The sequence below is a fragment of the Antechinus flavipes genome, chromosome 3 (assembly GCF_016432865.1).
Source record: "Antechinus flavipes isolate AdamAnt ecotype Samford, QLD, Australia chromosome 3, AdamAnt_v2, whole genome shotgun sequence".
In the NCBI taxonomy this organism is placed as follows: Eukaryota; Metazoa; Chordata; class Mammalia; order Dasyuromorphia; family Dasyuridae; genus Antechinus; species Antechinus flavipes.
The window spans coordinates 406,496,103-406,519,228 of NC_067400.1; the positions used below are offsets into that span (position 1 = coordinate 406,496,103).

Consider the following 23,126-nt stretch of genomic DNA (forward strand, 5'->3'; position numbering starts at 1 on the left):
TTTAGAAAAGAATATTACAATATATACCACTTGTTAGTGATGTAATTTTGGGCAGCTTGTTTTGCTGCCAAGCTTCAGGTCCCAGAACACTTGGATTATAGATTTTTGAGGTGGAATGATCTCATCTTTGCCTCGCTATAAAATGAATTGATTAGAGTAGATGAAATAAATTTAATAATAAATTGGTTTTAGTCTATGATTTTTGTGGTTATATAAATATAAATATATTGACCAGAGAAATTGTAAATCATGTATTTGTATGCATGGGCACTGCATGTGCAGTGAAACAAGCTCTGAAGCTCCATGGATTCAGAAAGATTTGAGTTCAAATATTGCCTGAGACACTTACTAGCTATGTGACTATTGGATAATTTACTTAAATTCTCTTTCTGCCTCAATTTTCTCATTTGTAAAATAAAGATAATAATGATATTTATCTCCCAGAGTTGTGAGCATAAAATGAGTTAATATTTATGAGGTTTTTGCAAACATTTAAGTATTATACAAATGTTTATTGTTGTTGCGCTTAATATTATTATTTGATGAATGTCATGGACCTTATGAAAGCTTGAGGTGACTCCTCATATCACTTCTATTTTTTTCCAAACCAAGGTCATTTGCACCAGCTGCCCAAATTATAGATACCCATGGAGGAAGTTATTGACTTGAGAGAGAGGATATATTGTTTTGTTGCTGTTTAGTCATTTTAGTCATTTCTAACTCTTCATGATCCTATTTGGGGTTTTCTTGGCAAAGATACTTGGCTGGTTTGCCATTTCCTTCTCTAGCAAATTTTATATATGAGTAAACTAAAGCAAAGAAGGTTAAATGACTTACCCAGAGTTATACAACTTGTAAGGGTCTGAGGCTAGATTTGAACTCAAGAAAATGAGCCTTCCTGACTCCAGATCTGGCATTCTTTCCACTGCACCACCCAAACATATACAGATTAAGCCTAATGAGACAGAACATTGTGTAACAAAGATAAATCAATTCAAATTAAGTTTGTTTCCAAGATCAATTGACGTGGAGTATATGAAGATTTCTCTATGGATTGAATAGCATTTTTCTAAAACCTCACAAAGTCCCTTCCTCTCCATTCCTTCCTTTAGCCAACTCCTTCCCTCTTTTTGTGGCTTGTTTACCTTCTTGTGGAGTATTTTCACCTGGAAGTCTTCAAATAAATTTTTAGTAAAGTATTTATCTGAATAAATCATCAAACTCCAAGTGGTTCATTGCACTAGATGAAGAACTCATTTACTGAATGTGTTTAGAAAAACAGAAGACATTTCTGTATAGTGCTGGATCTGAAGGTTTAGTAAAGTAAGAGTTGCCAAAATTAAGAAACTTGTCAGCTTCCCAGTTTTCTCCCATTTATGTTTTCATAGTAAGGTTTTATTTTGGTGTTTATTATGATAATATCTTGAAAATCAGTTTGCTTAAATTCATAAGGAAATAAAGAAATTCACCAGTTCAAATAAAATAAGTTGTATCTGTCTATTTTATTTTTTAAACCACTCAAAAATTATTTATGTCTCATTATGTCTAGCTACTCTATTAGTATGGTTAATCAAAAACTACTTTCCCCCTACCTATTCTCAGTATAAAGATTAAAACAGTGAAGTGATTATAAAGATTAAAATGGTGAAATGATTTATTATTAAAATACCTCAAAGTTGCTATATTCTCTTAAAATCTTGAATGGAATTTTAATTTTAAAATTTTTTATAGTACCTAAAATCATCAAATGCACAATAGCCTCTTTTGTACTTTCACCACATCTTAAAATATTCTACTTGCATATATTAATAAAAACAAAGGCAAATATCTATGGTTAGAAAATCTAATTAACCTGTCTAAATTTTTGTAGGAAATTGTTGGACACTGAAGATGAACTCTCTGATATCCAGATTGATTCAGTACCATCAGAAGTACGGGATTGGTTGGCTTCTACTTTCACACGGAAAATGGGGATGACAAAGAGGAAACCTGAAGAAAAACCAAAATTCCGTAGCATTGTGCATGCTGTCCAGGCTGGAATTTTTGTGGATAGGTGAGTGTATATTTTATCATTACAAAAGAGTGACTAGTAACAAATACCAAAGAAATATTGTTGAAAGTGAACACAACAGACAAAATGGATTATAAATATATCTAGTGGTTATAAATGTAAAATGCCGAACTGTGTCTTCCTCACCAGAAAGCTTAAAAAAGAGCTAAATGGTTGTTAGTCTTATAATATAGGAGATTTTTCTTTAAACATAGGTTGGCAATATGATTTCTGATTTGCTTTCCAACTACAAGATTCTGTTATTCTGTGATTTAGTGAGCAGATTTTCAGCTTCATTAAGCTTTGTGTTATAAAAATGAATCTTGCTAATTTTTTATTTTGGCTTTTTTTCTGCTAAGAAAAAGTTTAAAGAACCATTTCCCTTTCCACAACTAAGTATAAAATTCCATTGATTATGAGTAGGATGACAAAAAAAAAAGATGCTTAATTTTTTGTTGTTGTTATTAACACATCCTAGGAGAAAATGTAGCATTTGATGAGATAGTTGATTCCCTGAATGACTTGTGATTCCCATACCCTAAAATGACACCTATAAAATGTGCAAGAACTAAAGATCTATTGTCTATTGACCACCAAAGAAAATCTCTCAGTTTTTGACTTTGTGGTGTTTGCTGCTTTCAATTATCTGGAGTGGGCAGGAAAAGGGAGAAAGAGTAAGAGAAATCTGTATTTGAAGATGTTTTATTTATGTCAGTGAAGCAGGCCAGATCTGAGAAATTCCTGAAACACAAAGGCAGAATGGTTAATCCTGAAGTGTGAAAAACACAGCATTTCTGATCCTAGAATGAATGCCAGCCATTTTGCTCCTTAATAGCACAGACAATCTAATTAAATCAGATTTTTTTGGACCAAGACTACTGGAGGCAATTATGACTAAGTATAAGTAAAATGGTCTAGAACATGGCATCTTAAATTTTTCCCACTCGTCACCCCCTTTAAACTGAGAGATTTTTGTGTGACCCCTGGAATATATAGGTACAGAAACCAAACATTTGCTAATAATAAGTCATGATTTTACAACCCTCACATTCAGTTGCGAGACTCCATATGAGATAGCAAATCATAGTTTAAGAACTTGGGGTCTGGAGTAATTTTTTTCAATTCCTTATATTATAAAATAATTAACATTCTCCTTTCTGAAAAAAAAAAGCAGTACAACTCCCACCCTAGGTGAAATTTAGATAGGAAAATGAAATTGACAGATGCACAGCATGAACTTTCCCTTCCAACATAGGGTTAGCATTATATGATGATTGATGACCCCTATTAATTAATGTTTTCTGGTTCTGGCATAGTCTACTATTACTTGTATTGGAAACTTAAATTGTATTTTCCTTATGAAGGTAAGGCTACTTGGCTTCTATTTCAGTTTTCAAAATGAGAACGAGAATAAAAAGTTGTCATGAGAAGAATGCTCTGCAATTGGAATTGTTCTCTCTGATACATAAGAGATATTATTTTTGCTTTAAAATTTTGGTTTTCTCCTACATCCTTTGGTGTCTCCTTGTACTTACATCTAGTCATCATATTAACTGCTTTACATTTTTCCTATTTCTTTGGTCTGTTTCAAAATTGATTATAATGGCTAAATTACCAGTGAGCAATGAGTCTCATCCTATTTGTTTTATAACCCTGGACTTCATCTTGCTTTGATAACTAATTTAATCAACAAAAGTAAACTCCCAGGAAGAAAATTGCCTTTATCAATGCAATTAAGCATAGTTTTTAATAACTTAAAGTCTTACAATTGTCTAGACAAGCGTTGAAAAGTAAAGTAACTTGCTTAAAAGCACATAGTTTTTACCATTGTCAGATAAAGGATTTGAACACTAGTCTTTCTGGCCCTGAGACTGACTCTTTTTGACACTGAAATAATATTAACAATTTATAGCTTTTTTATAGCACTTCAGGTTTGCAAAAGACTTTGTAAATATTGTCTCATTTTGTCCCCATAGCAACCCTGAAAGACACATGCTAAAAGGGTAATGGTATTTTCTTTAATAATTGTAGGCCAAACTAGTATAAATTTGAAAGGGGAAAGGTATATTGGGGGGGTGGGGTTGAAATGATAAAGGAATTGATTATTCTTAATAGAATTTTCTTTCAAAAATATTATTAAAACTATCCAAATTGTGCCAACTATCTTTTTCTCTTTAATTGAAATAGATGTGAGCCCTAAATAACACTGAGAAAAGGCCATGAGAATATTATTACTATCTTGTTTGTCCCTGAAGGACAATTTCCTTTTATTCTTTTTTATGTGTTCAGAAAACATTGCAGAACTTAGAAACATATACAAAGATATAAATTGGAAAACACTACAACATATATTCCATCAAGAGGAAAGAGATTAAAAAGATTTATGAAGAATATGTTGTATATAATTAGTATACAAGTGTTTCTGCAAATTACAATGTGTGCTGCCAATTATAGATATTTTTTGGTAGCCAAATTATTGACTAAAAAGTATCAAAGAAAAGGCTACCAAAGATGAATAGGTTAGTACATTAAGACAATTTTTTTTTTAAATTGAGGAGACCATATTAATCAGGGCATTCAAAGTTCTGCAACATAATTTTAATTAAATTTACAGATGTAATGATTTCCTCATATATTTCTTTCAATTTGATTTTTAGCCTCATCTGTTCATTTCACAAATCATAATGGGATTAATTGGATTGCCAGCTGGCCTCAGAGTTAGGTAGTCCTGGGTTCAGGACTCCTCAATCATGTATGAGTTGTGTGACCCTCGGAAAGTCACTTAAACTCTTAGTATCCTAGGAAATTGTAAGAATTAAAGTTATATTTCATATGCAAATTTTCATTGGTGAAATATTTTTTGTTGTTAGTTTTTATTTTCCCCAGGACACAATAGCACATATATTGTAATATACATATCATATATACATATACAAATAGAAGCACAGTAGTATTTCACAGTCTTCATAGAAATGTTTTGCTTTATATTATTCTTCACTGTGGCAGGCATTGAGATAAACATAATCTGATTTCAATGATTAAAGAATCATTGAACAGGATTGTTGTTGTTTTTCCTGTTGTAATGATTCCCAAATGATTTTGTTACATGAGATACTTTGTTGAAAAAGAGCCTATAAGGTAGTGTTTTACTCAATCAAACAAAATACTTTTTTATAATTAATGGAACCCTATTCTCTATAACTTTCAACTAATTCTCAGAGAAATGATAAACTAGGAGATAAGTTACATATATACTTTAGAGCTTTAGTAGAGCATGTTGTTTTGAGATAAATAATGGAGAAAATATTTCAATTTCCACATATATTCATAAACACATATGCATATATATAGTGTTATTAATCTTGATGACATTAATTTATCTACTAAAGAAACAGGTATGATTTTGTGCTCTTTATAAGTTTTCTGAGATAATTTTAGTAATATTAAAAAGAGCCAACCAGAGAAATGTTTATTCTAGTTTAATATCTCCATTTAACAAGACATTCACTCCCATGAACCTATAGCTATCTCCTAATATGTTTACTTTCTAAAACAAATATATCTATTGCTCATAAATAAGAAAAAAAAAACATTCATCTCACAGAACAAAAACTTTGAATGATGAGCCCAAAGGGCATAAAAAACTGTATCAGAGGCATGGGTTATCATACAAAGCTTTCCATCATTTAGTGGTTGAAAATCAGGATGTGGATGTCATGAATTCCAAGCAATTCACTATTCTTATCAAGAATTCCAAGCAACTTGCTCATTTAAAAAACCATATTAATACTATGTGACATCTATAGATAATAGGCAGAGAATTTATCTCTACACCTTGATAGATCTAAGATTTTATTCATTGGCTGTGGTGATCTTTTTCTTCTCAAAAATGCAGCCAGGTGATAAAAGTTCAGATCTTTTATTATCTCCAATATAGCCTGGTTAGCTTAGAGACCTATCTCTCTGCTTGGTTCCAAGAGCTCTCTCCGAATGTCACCAAATCCAAAGGTCTGGTCCTTCAGCCTCTGCCTCTGCTTTCTTCAGCCTCCAGCCAGCTCCACTCTTCACTCGGTGAAATCTGACCGAGACCCTCTGTCTGTTTCTTTTATCCAAGAGGGAGAAATTGTGGGATACGAGAGAGAGGGATTATGGGTTTTCTCCCATAGTGCTCTCTGGCCCAAAGAGCTTCAAGGGAGGTGTGAACTCCTTGAACTCCAATGAGTAAAGGTGTGAACACAAGCCTTGTATTAATTAGTTCTACTTAGTACCTTGTTTCAGGTTCTGCCCAAAACATCTTCTTGTAAGATTAGATCAACTCTAATTAGTTAGCAGTTAGTAAGGATTCCAACAATTGGCATTTCTTTTACCATTGAAAGTTGGGGGTCCATTACATTTTCTCATCTTCTACTACAATTTAGCCATATGATTTCTACACATTTTTCATAGAAGATCCATCCAGTGTTCTAGAGAATTTCCTCTGGCTTTAAAAAAGACCTTAGGAATATCTTTACAATGATCAGAGTTTGTATTCCATATTGACATAGGCATCTATAATTGTTCATTTAATTGCTACTATTCTATGTGTATTTTTTATCTGATTCCCAATTCATTAATAAACAGCTAATGGAATGGAACCTCATCGATACCAATATTCTCACTATAAACTAAAACATATAAAAATTTCAGTTCAATGAAGATACACCTTAAAATTTTTCCTTAGGCAAATAAAGAAGTTGGTAGAATTGTTTTCTATATAGAATAAAGAATTGTTTTCATATAGAATAAAGAAATATAAAGTAGCACAAAGAAATATGATGTTATGCTGTATTTGGTCATTTCTACTTTCAGTATTCATGTTGAAAAGCTCAAAAAGGCTGAAAAAATAATTTAATGTTTGTATCAATATCCATTATTGGGAATGAAGAAGTGGAGAAGAATAAATACCTCAGCATGATATTAATTAATAGTTGATGATTTTTCAATGACAAGAAAAAAATTGGGTGGGATATATATTAGACAGGATTCAAAATTAAGAAATGAAGATTTGTAGACTACTTAGAAATTTTATATCCATATACCAAGAATATCTTCCTCAAGTTTAGAATCAGTCAGAAAGCTTTAGACATGAGCACTGAATAATATCACAAAGAATGCTGGTTAATTATATGAAAAAATTTCTGAATTGGCTAGTTATGTAGTCATATATCTTGATTATTAACAAAACCCAGAAATTAATACTAAATTGAATGAAAAGGCCTACATGGAAAAAAAAAAAAAGATGGTATTGGCAATTCAATTATTCAAACTTGATCTATTTTTTTAATCAATTGAAAATAAAAATGATAGCATGGCTTAGAACTTGACAACTGCTGGCAAAGTATTCAAGAACCTGGGGTCTCTGGCAAACCACGATAAGACATTGAAGTAGGACTTTGGCAGAGGAGGAAAGAACATAATGAATGATAAAAGGTAAACTTAACAAAAAGAAATTTTCCTCAAGACTTAAGGAACTTAAGACTTTCACTGAATAATTGTTTGTTTATCTTTTTAGGATGTACAGACGGAGTTCCAGCATATCTGGTTTAGTTTATCCAGCAGCTGTCATTATAACATTAAAGGTAAGAATTTAAGTTTTTCTATTTTTCTCAAATCGTAGTTCTGAATTGTTAATTAAATTAACTGTCAGAAATAAGAGTATTTAACATGTATTGGTCAACCTGCCATCTGGGGGAGGGGATGGGGGGAAGGAGGGGAAAAATTGGAACAAAAGTTTTGGCAATTGTCAATGCTATAAAATTGCCCATGCATATAACTTTAAATAAAAAGCTATAATTAAAATAATAATAATAATAAAAGAAATTAGTTAATGTAATAATGGACATGTTAGCATGCATATCAGTTTTAAAAATGCACAAAATTTTAAATGACCCATTCCAAATCAGAACTTAGTAGACAGTGAAAAATTGATCATTAGAGCCTACAAAGTGATAACTTTCTCTTTTTATTTAAGAATTTGCATAAAATAGCTATAAGTGAGATCAAACTCAGCCAAGTGTATCATTTGATATATGTAAAGAATAAATAAATTTGGCTTTGCTTTGAGATTACATTGTTGTTTTTCTGTTTGTTTGTTTAGATAGAAGTACTATAAAAAAGAGTAGAAAGTAAAAATAAAGTGATTATAGAGAAAAATCATCTCTGTTATGACTTTATGGTGAAATAAAGTTGGATTGATTCCTACAGCTGGATTTTCTGAATGAAAGTTGGCAAAGGGGACTCCCATAAAAGGGGAGGTTTATTTGTCCTCACTAACTACATCTTTCATGATTTTCCCAGGTTCTTGCTGAGACAACTTGCTTTTTAGCCAGGCATTGATACCCAATGCCATTTATTTAGGGGAAAATGTGAGACTTCTCTCACATAAGCCTGCTAATTGAATTAGTTTCTTGGGGGAAATTTGTAATCCCAGGAATAACTAGATGGTACGATACCAGCCAAAATACTTCTATTATTGGTTTTGTTACCTAGTATTCTTTTAACAATATAAAGATTTTTATCTTAAAGGTAGAGAGTAATCTTAAAACTGAAACACATGAATTTAAAAATGGAGACAGCATGGAGCAATAGAGTTCTCTATTTGAGCCCAATTCCACTTTTGCCAGGAATACTTACTTTTTGATTATGGAGAAGCCATTTTACTATCCTAGATCTAATTTTATTAAAATATAAAATGAGCATATTGTATTACAAGATATCAAATGTCCTTTCCCTTTCTACATCTGTGATCCTGTGAAATGGCAACTTATCAGATCCTTCCCCAAGGGCAAATTTTATTGTGAGTAGAAGTTGATGGGGGGGACTGTCAACACAGAGATGATTTTTTTTGTTGTTGATTCTTTGTTTACTGATATCAAGTAAGGCATTAAATAGGGAGATGTATGATCTCCAAAAAATATAGTGATGAAAGCTATATTGAATTAAATCAAAATGGAAAATGATGGTGAGGTTTTCAAGTTAATCAAATAAGTTGGAGACAAGGTAGAAGGATACCCTGAAATAGGGAAAGATCTCAAAATACTTATGCTGTCCTCTTCCCTTAGTTCCTAGCTTCATCAAAATTTATCCTAAGTATATATTAAATAGTTCTCTTTAATCAATCATAGCCAGATCCTTTACAAATGGGATGACACTTATGTGGTTCTTTAAAGTTCACAAAGTGCTTTTAAAAATATCTCATGATAAACTGTGATGGAATTGGCTCTTTTCAACAATGAGATGATTCAAGGCAATTCCAACAGAATTGTGATGGCGAGAGCCATCTACATCCAGAGAGAGAACTATGGAGATTGAATGTCAATCAAAGCATAGTATTTTCATCTTTTTTATTATTTATTTGCTTGTTTTTTTTTCTTTCTTGTGTTTTTCCTTTATGATTTGATTTTTGTGCATAGCATGAGAAATATGGAAATATGTTTAGAAGAATTGCACATGTTTAACATATATCAGATTACTTGCTGTCTTGAAGAAGAGGGAGAGGGGAGGAGAGGAAGAAAAATTTGGAACACAAGATTTTTCAAAGGTGAATGTTGAAAACTATCTTTCCATGTAATTGGAAAAAATAAGATACTATTTAAAATAAAATAAAATTGGAATTAACAAATTAAAAAATAAGTTCATTTTTATCCTCAAAACAATCCTTTGAGGTAGGTCTATTCTTATCTCTGAGGCAGATAGAGGTTAACTGATTTATCTAAGATTAAACAGCTAATCAGACTCTAAGGCAGAATTTCAATTCAGGTCCTCTAAATATCACATCCACATCCAGCATTCTATCCACTGTACCACCTTGTTGCTTAAAGGAATCTTGTCTTCAGTCCATTTGTTGCCTATTTCTTAGCTAAAATCACTGGCAGAGAATTAGAAGACAGCACAAACTAAAATATATCCTTTTTTTCCCCCTACAGGATGTAGATAAATGGTCATTTGATGTATTTGCCCTAAATGATGCAAGTGGAGAGCACAGTCTGAAATTTATGATGTATGAACTGTTCACCAGATATGATCTTATCAACCGCTTCAAGGTCAGAAATATTAAATGATAAGAAAAATTAATGCATTAGATATGAATAAAAATGACACAATATATCATTATATCAGCCTTTTTTAGGGATTATTAATATAGTACTCAATAGGAGAGAATGAAACAATATATGCATGATATTTGTGAGAAGCTGCATAGTTCACATATGTCATTGTCCTACATGCTTCCATGCTCCCTTAGAATTTATTATATCAATATCACTATTCACTTTTTATAATAAAAACTAACATTTATAAATGATTTAATGTTTTTAAGGTGGTATATGTATATGTAGATACATATATGTATATACACATGCGTGAATATGCACATAGATGAGAAAACTGAAGCTGAGGTTAACTGATTTGATCAGAATTATGTATCTGGTAAATGACTAAGGAAAGATTTGAACATATGTTTTCCTGGATTGAAGTCTATTATTCTATCCATTGGTCCCAATAGACCAGCTATAGATCTTTTCTAGAGGAAATCTGAGACCATTTCATAAGGATACAATATTGGGGGCATTCAAGGCAGATATTAGTTTTTTTATATCTCATCTCAAAATTACCCAGGAGAGATTTAGAATCAAAGGCACAATCGATGCCTTTTAGGATACTAAATTGATCCAAATCATTATTAGAAATTTTGGCATGCAGGGCAATCAGCACAAAATATGCCCCAAACAAGTAGCATAAAGAATAATTTCAAATCACTTCAGGTTTTTGTGGTATGAAAATAACCTCCATAATAATTATGATAAACAATTGAACAGCAGGTCTCATCTGTGGGCTGCCTTAAGAATGCCAGTAGCCCACCCACAATGCCAAAAGGCCCCACTGCCCACAGAGCTCCCTAGCTGAAGGTAGTTAAGGAGTTAATTGCTAGCAGGGTTATAGAATGTTAATTAAAGAAAAGTAGGAGAGAAAATGCTAGGAGCTAAAAATCCTCATCTTTAGTAAAAGACATTGAAAGTCACCACAGAATAACACTCCCCTTCTTTCCCATTTTTAGGAAAGAAAATTTCTCCTGGTTGGGTAGAGTCAGGGAGCAGGGTGGCAGGATTAAAGGTGTGACACAGCCAGAGAGTCAGGTCAGGAAGGAGGCTTTGATAACTATTAGATTTCCTACCAAGTCGCTGATGTCCTTTGGCTTTTAAAATGCTCTGAACCCCAAGGGTTAATGGCTATCCCAAGGTTTTTTGAGGCCTCTTCAATTAATAGGGCCTTTTCAATTAAAAGCAGCCATTGCTCTAAGGCAGGATGGCCATCCTAGCTCCTGTGAGGCAGGATCCGGAGCATGGGTGCGCCCTGCCAGATAGGGCTGCAGATCAAGATAAGAATGTAGTTAAGCATCTACAAATCTCTTAACTGTCTGTCTAAAAGTTAATTGCTTTTTAAAAAAAATTCCTCTGGAAGTCTGAGAAAGAGAGTTGGGTTCTCAATCTCATTATTAAATTACCAAGCTGACTAGACAGAGGACAGATCTCAAGATAGGTCCTGAGGGCACCTCCCCCTTCTCCCCCATCCACACTCTATGGGGAAGGGATAGGAGAGACTAGAGGGCCAGTGTGAGAGTGAAGGAGAAGCCCCTCCCATCTTGATGGCTGTCAGGTGTTCAGCTGTTGTGGTGGAGCAAGGGGGAACTTGACCAAGCCCCAAATTTCTGCCAGAGGGCAGAACATTAGAGGGGGTGGCTTGACCTCTGTACCAATCAGCCACTAGGTGTTGGGTTGTTGGGCTGTCATGCTGGAGAGACAGTCCCTCCAGTGCTCCTCCTGCTTGAACTTAAGAAAGGGACTGGGGAGTCTTCTCCGACAGTTTCCATGACACCTAGAGCACGAACCTCTGGTTCCTGGTCTAAGTCTGGGAAGGATTTGACATTTAAAGAGATATCTCTTCTCTGAGTATTTCTCTCAGAAGGGAAGTTTCCCTTAGAAGAAGAAAAAGAGCTGCAAGTCCCAGATTTTAGTTCAGGTGAGAGAGATAGAGTTAAAGAGCCAACAGCTGTTTGTAATAGCACAGTAGAAGGAAACATTAGGGCTCAAAATTGACCTCTCTAGTTTTCTCCATTTATCCCCTAAGTGTTGGCCTTGGATCCCTTGGATCCAATCTTAAAGTTGGGAGGGGTCCCCAGAATAGCCAGGTATTCTCCTCCGTTTGGAAGAGCTTCTCTGAAAGGCATTTTGGAGTGCATTGATATGCAAAGGAAGCCTCCTTTGTCTCCAGAGGGGCTGGGTGGAGGGAGTCTGATTCCCTTCCAGCAAATCTAATCAGCATCTCAAGCTTCCCAGTTTTGAGGTTTTTCTCAAGCTGAATTTCTCTGTGTAAGGAAGGATTTTTAGAAGCAGGGGTGTACTGTCTCGTTTTTGACAGAAAAAAGCCTTAGTGTCCCTCAATTCTATAGCTCCTCAACTTCCTCTAGACAGAGTTTCCCCGATTCTACAGCTCTTCGTCCTTCTCTAGAGATACTCTAGAAATAGTGATAAAAGCTCCTTTTGTCAGAACACAGGAATTCCAATAGTGCATCCCCTGAGAATTCTGCTCAAGCCTGGGGCTCCGACGACCTAAACATACCCGAGTGTTTGAGTGTCTTAGCTATAGAATAGACAAGTCTAGAGAGGAGAAGATGACAAAACGCTAAAAGGTACTTTTGTCAGGTCACAGGAATTCCCATAAAGGAATTCTGCTTGAGCCTAGAGCTCTCAACAACTCAAACCTTCATGTTTGAGTGTCTAGATAGAGAATAGACAATAACAAGAAAGGTTTTTACTGTGTCCAGATTTCAGGGTTTCCTGGAGGGAACCAAAAATTATGAGGTTCAGCACAGAGCAGGGAGTTATGGGAACATCCTTCTGGTGGGTGCAGGTCCTTTGTAAATGAAGTTACAAACCCGAAAAGTTAGACTGGCAAAAGAAGTTTATTATTAGAACTGAGAAGTCAGCTTTTGCAGGCTGACTTCCTTAGTGGCAAGGTCCCAACAGAGAAGTAAAGTATCTAGCAGAGAAATCCCAATAGAGGGGTAAATAAGGTCCTATTAGAGAAATAGATGATAGAGATAAAGAGGGAGTAATGCTGAGAAAACAATGTCTTTTCAGCGGACGGGGTCACAGCTTTGCCAAAGAGAAAGAGAAAGAGAGATTCCTTATCATGATTCCTACTTTTGGCCCTCTGCAAGGAATGTGCTGAAGGAAGCTTGTTCTATGGATAGTTCTTGGTGGAGGCTGAGAGCAGTTTGAGTTGGAATCAGAATAGAGAATCTTCCAATTGAATGAGTGTCCTTGGACTAATCTCCAATTCAATAAAGTTGGATAGAAATCTAGTTCTCCAGCTTGGGCTAAGTAGGAGTGGTCCTAGACTCAACTAGTCCCACCCAGATAACAGAATGAAACCACTTTATCTTGATTCCCTGGGGTGGGTCTCTCAGGGGAGAGCTTCTGTGAGGGAGTTTCCCAAGCTTTTCCCCAAAGTCCTAGAGAGAGTTTCGGGGCTCCCCTTGACAGTGCTAAAACACATAATAAAGTTGGGGACCAGAGTTTGACTTGAAGTTCATTGTAGCTATATTTTAAAACACAAATTCAATATAACCAAATATACTAGTTTATTTCACTTTGAACACTGTTTTACTCACATTAATTTTGTGCAGTAATTTTATTAGATATATAATGAATAACTATTGCTTTCCACAGATTCCTGTTCCTTGTCTAATTTCCTTTGCGGAAGCCTTAGAAGTTGGTTACAGCAAGCACAAAAATCCATATCATAATTTGATTCATGCAGCAGATGTCACTCAAACTGTGCATTACATATTGCTTCATACAGGTCTCATGGTAAGAAATCTTATCTTTGTATTTTAAAGAACTAGCTTAAGTATATTCCCCCTCCCACCCCAAATATCTAAGCTTCATCTCTTCCTTTATTGAAAGATAGACTCTTAATAGAAGTCCAGTATCTCTTTATGAATATGACATAACCATTATTTTAGATTTTCTGTTGCTATTTATATTCTGAATTTATCCAAAACATATAGGTATTTTAACTTTATAAAAGAAGATAGCCAAAGGAAAATTAGAGGACATTCATCAAATATTTTGAAAAATGAAGGGTAGTGAATAACTCATATCTTCTAGTATGTTTTTCAAAAATATTTGCCAAAAGCAAAACAAAACAAAAATCATTACCCACATCTATCAGATGACATTCTTTTATTTCTTCTTCTCAATTCTTCATTGGCAATATGGTACAGCCTACTCATACCTACCACGCACCTCTCTATCATCCTTTGGGTAACACTGCTATTCTATGACTCATAAAGTATTTGCCAGAAGAATATTAATACTTAAAATATGGGTATTTATTTCAAGGAGAAGCTAGAGGTCATTAAGAATATCGTATGATTTACAAACTTAGGCCAACCCACTTTCTTCCTATCCAGTTCTGACTCCTGCTCTCTCTTTCTCCTTTCCAAGAAAAAATGTACTGAGGAACAAATTCTAGTTGTTGCTTATATAATATATGTCATAATCTGCACAATTAGCATTTTGATGGGCTTAATTGTTTTCATTAATTCCATTTCACTATTAAGTGTTAGTGGTGAAGAATTCCATTTTAGAGATCCTGCACTATTGTGTAACTTGTTCCCATTTGAATAGTTTAGATTAAATTTCTTTGAGTGCTAATCAGTCTCACTTAAGAGGACCTGAACTGTTTTGAACCTTGAGGCAATGACTATAAAGTCATCCTAAACTAAGAAGACATACAGACCTCATTATCTAGGCAGGACTTTCCATTTAAAATCTTCACTGAGCATCTTGCCTGATAGTGGCAAAATTCCTTTGCTGATTGTGCATCTCCTTGTTTTAAGACTCAATTCAAAGCCATAACAAAAGGTCTCCAAATTAACTAATAATTATTATACTTCTCAAGGAATACTGAGATTTAAAAAATTTTTTGATGTGTGCATGGGAGACCCTAGTTGGAAGAAAGCCAATCTTCTTATATAACAGTCACCAGGACAATTTCTGAAAACTTTTTAGTTTATTTGGAGCTGTCCAAGTCCTATTTTTGTTGACAGTTTTCTGGGTTCCCATATTCTATTTCTTTTTTATATAAAAGTTTAGATATGAGACCCAAAATCCTTTAGGACATTTTCTAAAAGAGGAGAGAGGCATTTTCTGTCATGTGACAAATTGTCTGCACTATGATCAAGCTTCATTTATTTCTCTCTTCCTCATGGTTCTTGATTTTTAACTTTTCCTTTGGTTATTCTGTTCTTTCATCTTCAGCTTACCTTGTGTTTTTCCCCTATTCTTGTTTATTCCTTTGGATTTGTCATGTATGGCTTTGTCCTTGATGGCCCACTTATTTCACATCTCCACGATGGCCTGATTGTCATGTTGGGTATCCCAAATGGGTCGTAAATGGCTAGACTCCTTCTCTAGTTAATATTGATTATCAAAGAAAAAAAAAAGTCAACAAAGAAACAAAAGAGGTCTGGAACAATCACAATGCCATTCTATGGGTTAAAGAAGTAACTAAGTTTGTGACCAGCAAAGTGTCTAAAGAGAGATGGGCAAGAAGCCTGGTTTCCTATTTCTGTCGCTCTCTTCTTTGCCTCTCTTTCTCTGTCTCTCCTATCTCTCTGTCTCTGTGTGTTTCTCCATTTCTGTCTGTCTCTCTGTCCCTGCCTCTGTCTCTGTCTCCCATCCCCTCTCTTTCTCCCTCTCTGTTGTTTCCCTACCCTCTCCTTATTCTTTTTCTAATAGAGTGCTAGCTTAGTTAACTCAAGTTTGAGTAATAGCTCAAACCTTCAGAAGTTAACAATTTCAATAAACTATTTTTATGAAGTGAACTAAAATCTTTTTTCTATATTTCCCAAGAACATCTTTTAGAAGTGATAAGATACATTTAAACTTAGTAAGACTTCAATGTCAAAGTCATGTGTTTAGTAATTCACTTTTCTTGGATTTGATATGCATAACATACTAATGTAAGGAAATAAATTACTTCTTGACAGCTACAAATACTGTTATTTGCACTAGATAAAACTACTTTAGATTTTGGCTAAAGGTGCCTCTTCCAAATGTCTCCTTCTTGAGTATCACAGTGCTGATAGTTTTTGTTTTAAGTGCTTCCTTTGAAGAGTTGTGTAATAATTTTTCTTTCTAGTTTTTATGGCTTTGAAAAAAAAAGACTAAAATAAAATAGCTATGTGTGACAGTTCAAAAAAAAATATTGTGAAGCACAAACAGAACAAATCAGAGAAACTGTGTGGTGCAGCATAAAGACATCTGACACTTTCATTTCAGTCCCATCTCTGCTACAAGCTAACTGGTGTGACCTTAGGACATTTCTCCAGGCCGAGTTTTCTTACCAGTAAAATGAGAGAATTGGATTAGATGATTTTCAAGGACCCTTTTGGCTCTAAATTCTAGGGTCTTATAATTGTAAGAATAATGCTGTTACGTGGAATTATTTTGTCCTTTGGTATGGCTAAGCTGTTTTTTTCCCTTTTTCATAAAGGAAGGCTCCCTGGGGATGTGAGAGTGGGTTGAGGTAGCAGGAAATGACTGGCATATAAAAACAAAAGAATTCAAAAAGGCTTTCTTGAAAAGAATAATGCTGACCTAGAACTTAAATCAATAAAAATAAAACATCTTTTTACAATTTTCTAATTATAATAAACAGACATTCGACAAGATGTTATTACAGGCCAAAAGACAACCCAGATTTCACCCTGTTTCCTGTTTTAATAACTTTAATTTTTCAACTAATTTTTGTCATTTACTTTATGCTCTCTGTGTGACTCTATCTCTGTGTCTGTCTTTTTCTTTCAGCTTCTCTTTGCCTATATGTCTCTGTCTCCATCTCTGTCCGTCTTTATCTGTTTCTCTGTCTGTCTCTCTCCTTCCCTCCTTCCCTCTTTTTCTTCTACCTTCCCATCTCTTATCTACATATGCAAAAGAATGCTGATAAGGGTTTAATAAGCAGTTGCAAGACACTTTTTAATATATACTATTAATGTATATATCTCATCCCTTTCTTAAATCTATACAATCATTAAAAACAATAAATCAAGTCCTGACTTGTAATATTTGCCAATTACTAAGGTAAAAGCGCTTACAATTACTTTTATTTTTTCACAATACATAAAATTTTATTTTTTAATAGTAGGTTTTTATTTTCAAAATACATGCAAAGATAGTTCTTAACATACAATTACTTTTTTTTAAAGGGCTTTCAGGAGAAAATTTGAGCTGCCTCCAGCATATTCTCTCCTTTCTCCTCATGATATGGGCAGATGATCTAAAAGAAGAAAAGAAGTTAGAACTCTGAACAAAACTATATAGCTTGAATATTCCCAGGAAACATTTAAAATAAATAACAACAACAAATACACATAGATATAAATAGATATAGATAGGTAGATATGTATATTAAATTATATACATATCTATCTATATCTATATGTCTATATCTATATACATATAGATAAAGATATATAGATATAGATATAGATATAGATCTCCTGAGGTTAACAAGAGAGGGAAGTGAGAAATTTTAAGAAATTTCAGTGATACTTGAGTTTCTGTATTACAAAATGACCTTGAATCCTAAAGAGAATGATGATAATGAAATGATAATGAAAACCTACACACACACACACACACACACACACACACACACACACACACACACACACCTGAAGCTGCAATAAAAATCTACTGTGGGAATGATTACTATGCAGTATTGCCTATGAAATCAATCTCCAAACTCAAAAGTAACTTACTAAGGACTGAAATAGTTAATCAGGTTTTGATGTGAACACCATGACTTATTGAAGAATGAATACACTAGATAGAACCTCTCTTTGATCTTTACAAATCAAAAGTGCACATTTGTTGCAAATTTAAATCTGAAGTTGCAATGGCAAAATCATAAGTGACTTGCTATCAATTCAACTATTGCAGAAATTAACTCCATGGGAAGATTTTAGTACCTCTGCAGAAGCAAGGGGAGAGAGGGATGTGGGGAATTGTACACAATGAAGAGTTGCAAAATGAAAATTATAGTAGAAGAGAATGGAAAGAAAGAACAATTATTAGGTATGTTAAGTAGGGGTGTCCCAGGGACCAGGATTCATCCCAGTTCTCTATCTTCATATTTTTCAGTTAAATATTTCATTAGAAACTTTGCCAAAAGCATCAATACAAAGAACTAAAAATCTTTAGTAAAAACTTATATTTAAATTATTTTCAAAGCTTAAAGCATGACAATTCTTTTTAATTATGCTAAGTCTAAAAGAATTTTTTGTCTATTCCCATTCACTTTTCCTCATATGAGCATATGGATCATTCACATATTCATAGACACTTGACTCCTTTCTATAATACTGTGTCTTAGGCATGCTACCAAATAGAGCAATATTTGATACAAGAGGTAATAGAGAACCAATGCAGTTTATTGAATATTACAGTGACATGTTAAGATTAGAACTTAAGTAAAAATCAATTTGGCAACTATGATGTCTTTTATTCTGAAAGAGAACCATGATACTAGGGAGATGATATCATGGCATGCAAGTGAATTAGATTTAAGTGAGGGTAAACTGTGCAAAGTCACCAACCTCACTTTCTCCTCCAGAATCAACTGAGTTTAGTGACCAAATAATAAATCAAGACAAGTGGAGAAAGTCCTAGATGAAGTGGCAAACCTTGGTTTTTTTAAGCTAAAGGTTTTAATAAGTCTCAGTTATACTGAGACAACACTCCTTCAATGATTAAGGCTAGGTAACAGCAGCTGTGTAAAGGAAAAATTGATGAAGCTGGAAGACTCAGTATTTTTGATAAAGGCTTGAAATAGGGCTCTGGATATGTGATATTGTGGTAATCTATATTAAGACTGGAAAGGTAAGTTTTTTAAAAGTCGTGGATTTCTTTAAATGCCAAATATAAATATTTATATTTTGCACTGAGCAACTAGATGATGTAACAGACTTCAGGTCTGGAGTCAGGAAAATTGATTTTCTTCAGTTCAAATCTGGTCTCAGACCTTGTGTGATTTTGGACAAATCACTTAACTCTGTTTGCCTCAGTTCCTCATCTGTAAAATAAGCTAAAGAAATAAATGTATCTTTGCAAGAAAACCCAAATGCCATCATGAAAAGTTGGACATCACTGAACAACAATATATTTTAACCTAGAAATATTAGGAAACCACTGAATTTAGTTTAGCAATCAAATAACATTGTCAGAACTGTTATTTTCATAGAGGATGGATTAAAGTATAAAGATAACAGTTAAGGAGATTTAATTAATAGTCTTTTATAATATTATAGGTAAAAGTTTATGAGTTTTGGTTAAAGGAGAAGAGAGAAAGAAATAGATCAGAGAGATATTGTTTAGATAGGAATGACAATTGATTAGACATGTAGAAGCAAGAGTTAATTAAGGGTGTGACTCTTTAGACACTTAAAAGTGAAGGGTCAAACATGATATTTATGTTATGAATCTGGGTGATTGGAAGAAAGGTTGTACCTACAACAGTTTTGAACTGGATACACTGTAATCATCTAAAACTCAAAATATTAAGAGCAGAATTTATTGCCTCGTCTCCCACCCAAACCCTTCTACTTTTGAACTTTTTAGTCATGAATACTTGTTTCATGTATTTGGAAAAAATAAAATACTATTGAAAATTTTTTAAAAACTGCAAAGGATGAATAAGAAAAAAATGGGGGGGCGCGCAGAAGAGTATTAATATCTTTCTAGTCACCCAAGTTTGCAACCTTTATATTACACCTGAATCCCACTCTCCTTTACCCTATTTGTCCAATGAGCTGCAAAATCTTGTCATTTCTATCTTTACAATAGCTCTACTATCCATACTCTTCTTTCCACTCACATAGACATCACTCAAGTTCAGACTTCCCTAGCCTCAAACCTTTACACTATTGCAATGACTTCTAATTAGCCACTTTGATCTAACTCCTTTTCTATTCCTGTTTATTCTCTGTCCAGTTGCTAAAATGATTTTCTTAAAACCTGACTTTATCACTTCCCATACTTGATAAAATTCAGTTGTCTTATGTCCTTGAGTTATAATGTCTTCCCTGTCAGAATATGAGCTCCTTAAGGTCAAGAGATCATTTCGTTTTCATCTTTCATGCTTAAAATAATGTGTTCAGAGCACATTTGGTGATAAATCAACACTTGTCAACCAATTTATTGATTTAACACAACATGTACTACATTATTCTTAGTATGCTTTTTGTTTTGTTTTCAGTTGTTTCATAAAGGTTTTTTCAAATTACTTTTCATCCTTATATTTGTTCTAATCAAATTATAAATTTTCATTATATTATCATATTACATTTTTAATAATCCCAAGACTATATATATCTATATCTATCTATATAAATAAATAAAGATATATAAATATAGATATATAATTGCACTTCAGCTTTATGTTGTGCAATTTCCATTTCTATTAAATGCACATAATGCTACCCGTAATCTTTCAAAGAATCCTTGAAGACAAACTGGGTTGAGATGGGGAAGATGCTGTATAAATATTACCAGTTTGCAAGAGACTCTTCTATTCAGAAGGGACTCTGGTTTTTGACAATGAAAAGATTTAGGTCATTTGCCTGACTGCCAGAATTAATGACTTGCAGTTTCAAGGTAACTGTCAGTGTGACATTTATGGAGCATTTCACTTCTCCCTTGGATGACTAATACAGCCTGTCATGTCAAAGAAGCTCCTAGTCCCATTGACTGAAACAGCCTTTAATGCAGTCATTGTTCTTCCATTTGTTAGTGTCATGAATGACATCTTCAGGCTCAGAAGTTGGTAGCATAACACACAGACAGATGGATGGTCTTCACTAGCACTCATTTCTTTTGCTACTTTATTAACTTGTGGACTCTGCACAGGTGACAGTGATGTGCAAATCAGATGCCTACCTAATCATGTTCATAATCACTGGTCCATGAAACAGCTTGTTTTATGCAGTGCTGCTCTCTCTTGTCTCAATATGATTGACATAAAACAACGACCTTTACCATCGCCCAAACCTGTGGATTTCTGGTACTGCATTATTTTCAGGCACTATATATTGAATACTAATATCAATGGGAAAAAGGAAGGCTTGGAAACTTTTGAAGTTCAGTCCCAGGGTGAGTTCCAGGAACATAGAGTACCACGGTTTTTTACCTCCCAGTAGGCATCCTTTTTTTATTTTCTTTAATTTTGATTTACAGACAATATTGCTGACTAGCTATATAGAGCAGCTTGTTAACTGGTTTCCTGCAAATGCTTTTCAATATCCTTATCTCTTCAAATTTCAATGTTTATAAAACACATATAAAACACAATAAGGATTTAGAGCTGAAAAGGTACCTTAGAGATGACCTAAAGTAATTTCTTCATTTCAAGTGAAGGAACTAAGGTCCAAAAAGGTGAAGAGAGTGGGCCAAGTTTTTATAGTAGTGAAGAGAAAACCTAGGATGCTTTCTTATAAAATATCTGTTGTAAGGGACAGCTAGATAATGCGATGGATAGAGCACCAGCTCTGAAATCAGAAAGACCTGAGTTCAAATCTGGCCTCAGACACTTAATACTTCCTAACTTGTGTGACCTTGGAAAGTCACTTAACCCCAATTGCCTCAGCAAAAAGAAAAAAGAAGAAGGAAATATCTATTGTAAGAAAAAAAAAATCTGTTGTGCAATTTCTTTTAATTACTACATTCATAAGTTCATTTAGAACTGGAAGCAGCCTCAGAGCTCATCTAATCTTTTAAAGATAAGGAACTGATGACCAGAGTAGATAAACTTTTCCAAGATTATCCAGACAGGGTGTGAGCTGAAGTCCTCTGATTTCAAATTTACCATTTTGTTTTGTTTTTGTTTTTACCCACTGAATTATCATAAATCTGAATATGATATTGGTCAGGTTATGTCAGCATGCTTACAGAAAATTGACCTATGTTCTATATCTACATTTTTATATCACACTGTTGATAGCATTGTATTTATATAGGCCCAGTCAAAAATTTTTTAAAAAGGAGCAATTTTAGAGCAGCAAACTCAATAAACTACTAAGTATAATGAATAGGTATACAGAAACTAAAGAAATTCATACTTATCAGGATCTGGCTATTTCTTTTAAGGTCTACTGGACAAAGTCCAAATATCTAGGTAATTTCCAAATATAGTAGATAGCATTATCCTCAATTTCTTGGCTCTTACCAGAAATATAAATACAAATAAATAATAAATTATATGCTATATAATTTGTTGCTCTTCTATCACCACATTATATACAGTATGTTAATATATTATAAATTATAAATACAATTATATTATGAAGGTAAATACAAATTACCTCCACAGATCACTAAGCTTTTATCTTCTGAGACCCATCAGTTTGACACTTTTGTCTCACTCTATTAATAAAAAATAGTATGGTAGAGCATTGGACTCAGATTCAGGCGTTCTAGTTCTGAATTCAAGTTCTGCTCTAGATATTTAATGGTCATATCCTCCAAGCAAGGTATTTACCCTCTCTGAGTCTTGGTTTCCTCATCAGTAAATTGATAGGTAGGAGCATAAATCTATGACTAGAAAGTACTTTGACCTTTAACTTCCAAGATCTTAAAGATAAGAATACTGAGATGTAATAAGTTTAAGTGAGTTGAATAGAAGAACTAAAGGTAGAATTTGAAGACAAATGTTTTACTTTAAAGCCAACATTTTCTCCTGTACCATAGATTGGTCCCTTCCATTACTAAATCTAGGTTCCTAATTAAGAATCTCAGACAGCCAGCCCTGAAAATCTTTAAGGAATTCTAAGGCATATTACTTGCTCTAAACCCTACAATGAACTCAGTAATATTCATATCATCATTAATTCTATATTTTTGATGATTTATATCAATCTTCTTTATATAAAATTATTTGGGCAATGGCAGCCTTGAAAATCTTTTAAGGAATTCTG

General features: G+C 33.7%; 1 protein-coding gene across 8 annotated transcripts in view; it reads left to right on the forward strand.

Moving 5' to 3' along the window:
- PDE1A (phosphodiesterase 1A) overlaps window positions 1-23,126 on the forward strand; it is a 476,490-nt gene that overhangs the window by 330,500 nt on the left and 122,864 nt on the right. For all 8 annotated transcript variants that reach the window (XM_051986090.1, XM_051986089.1, XM_051986088.1 and 5 more), the window contains 4 exons: window positions 1,871-2,053; window positions 7,602-7,668; window positions 10,015-10,131; window positions 13,819-13,959. In XM_051986090.1, the coding sequence (XP_051842050.1) occupies window positions 1,871-2,053; window positions 7,602-7,668; window positions 10,015-10,131; window positions 13,819-13,959 (508 nt within the window). The remainder of the gene's footprint in view (window positions 1-1,870; window positions 2,054-7,601; window positions 7,669-10,014; window positions 10,132-13,818; window positions 13,960-23,126) is intronic.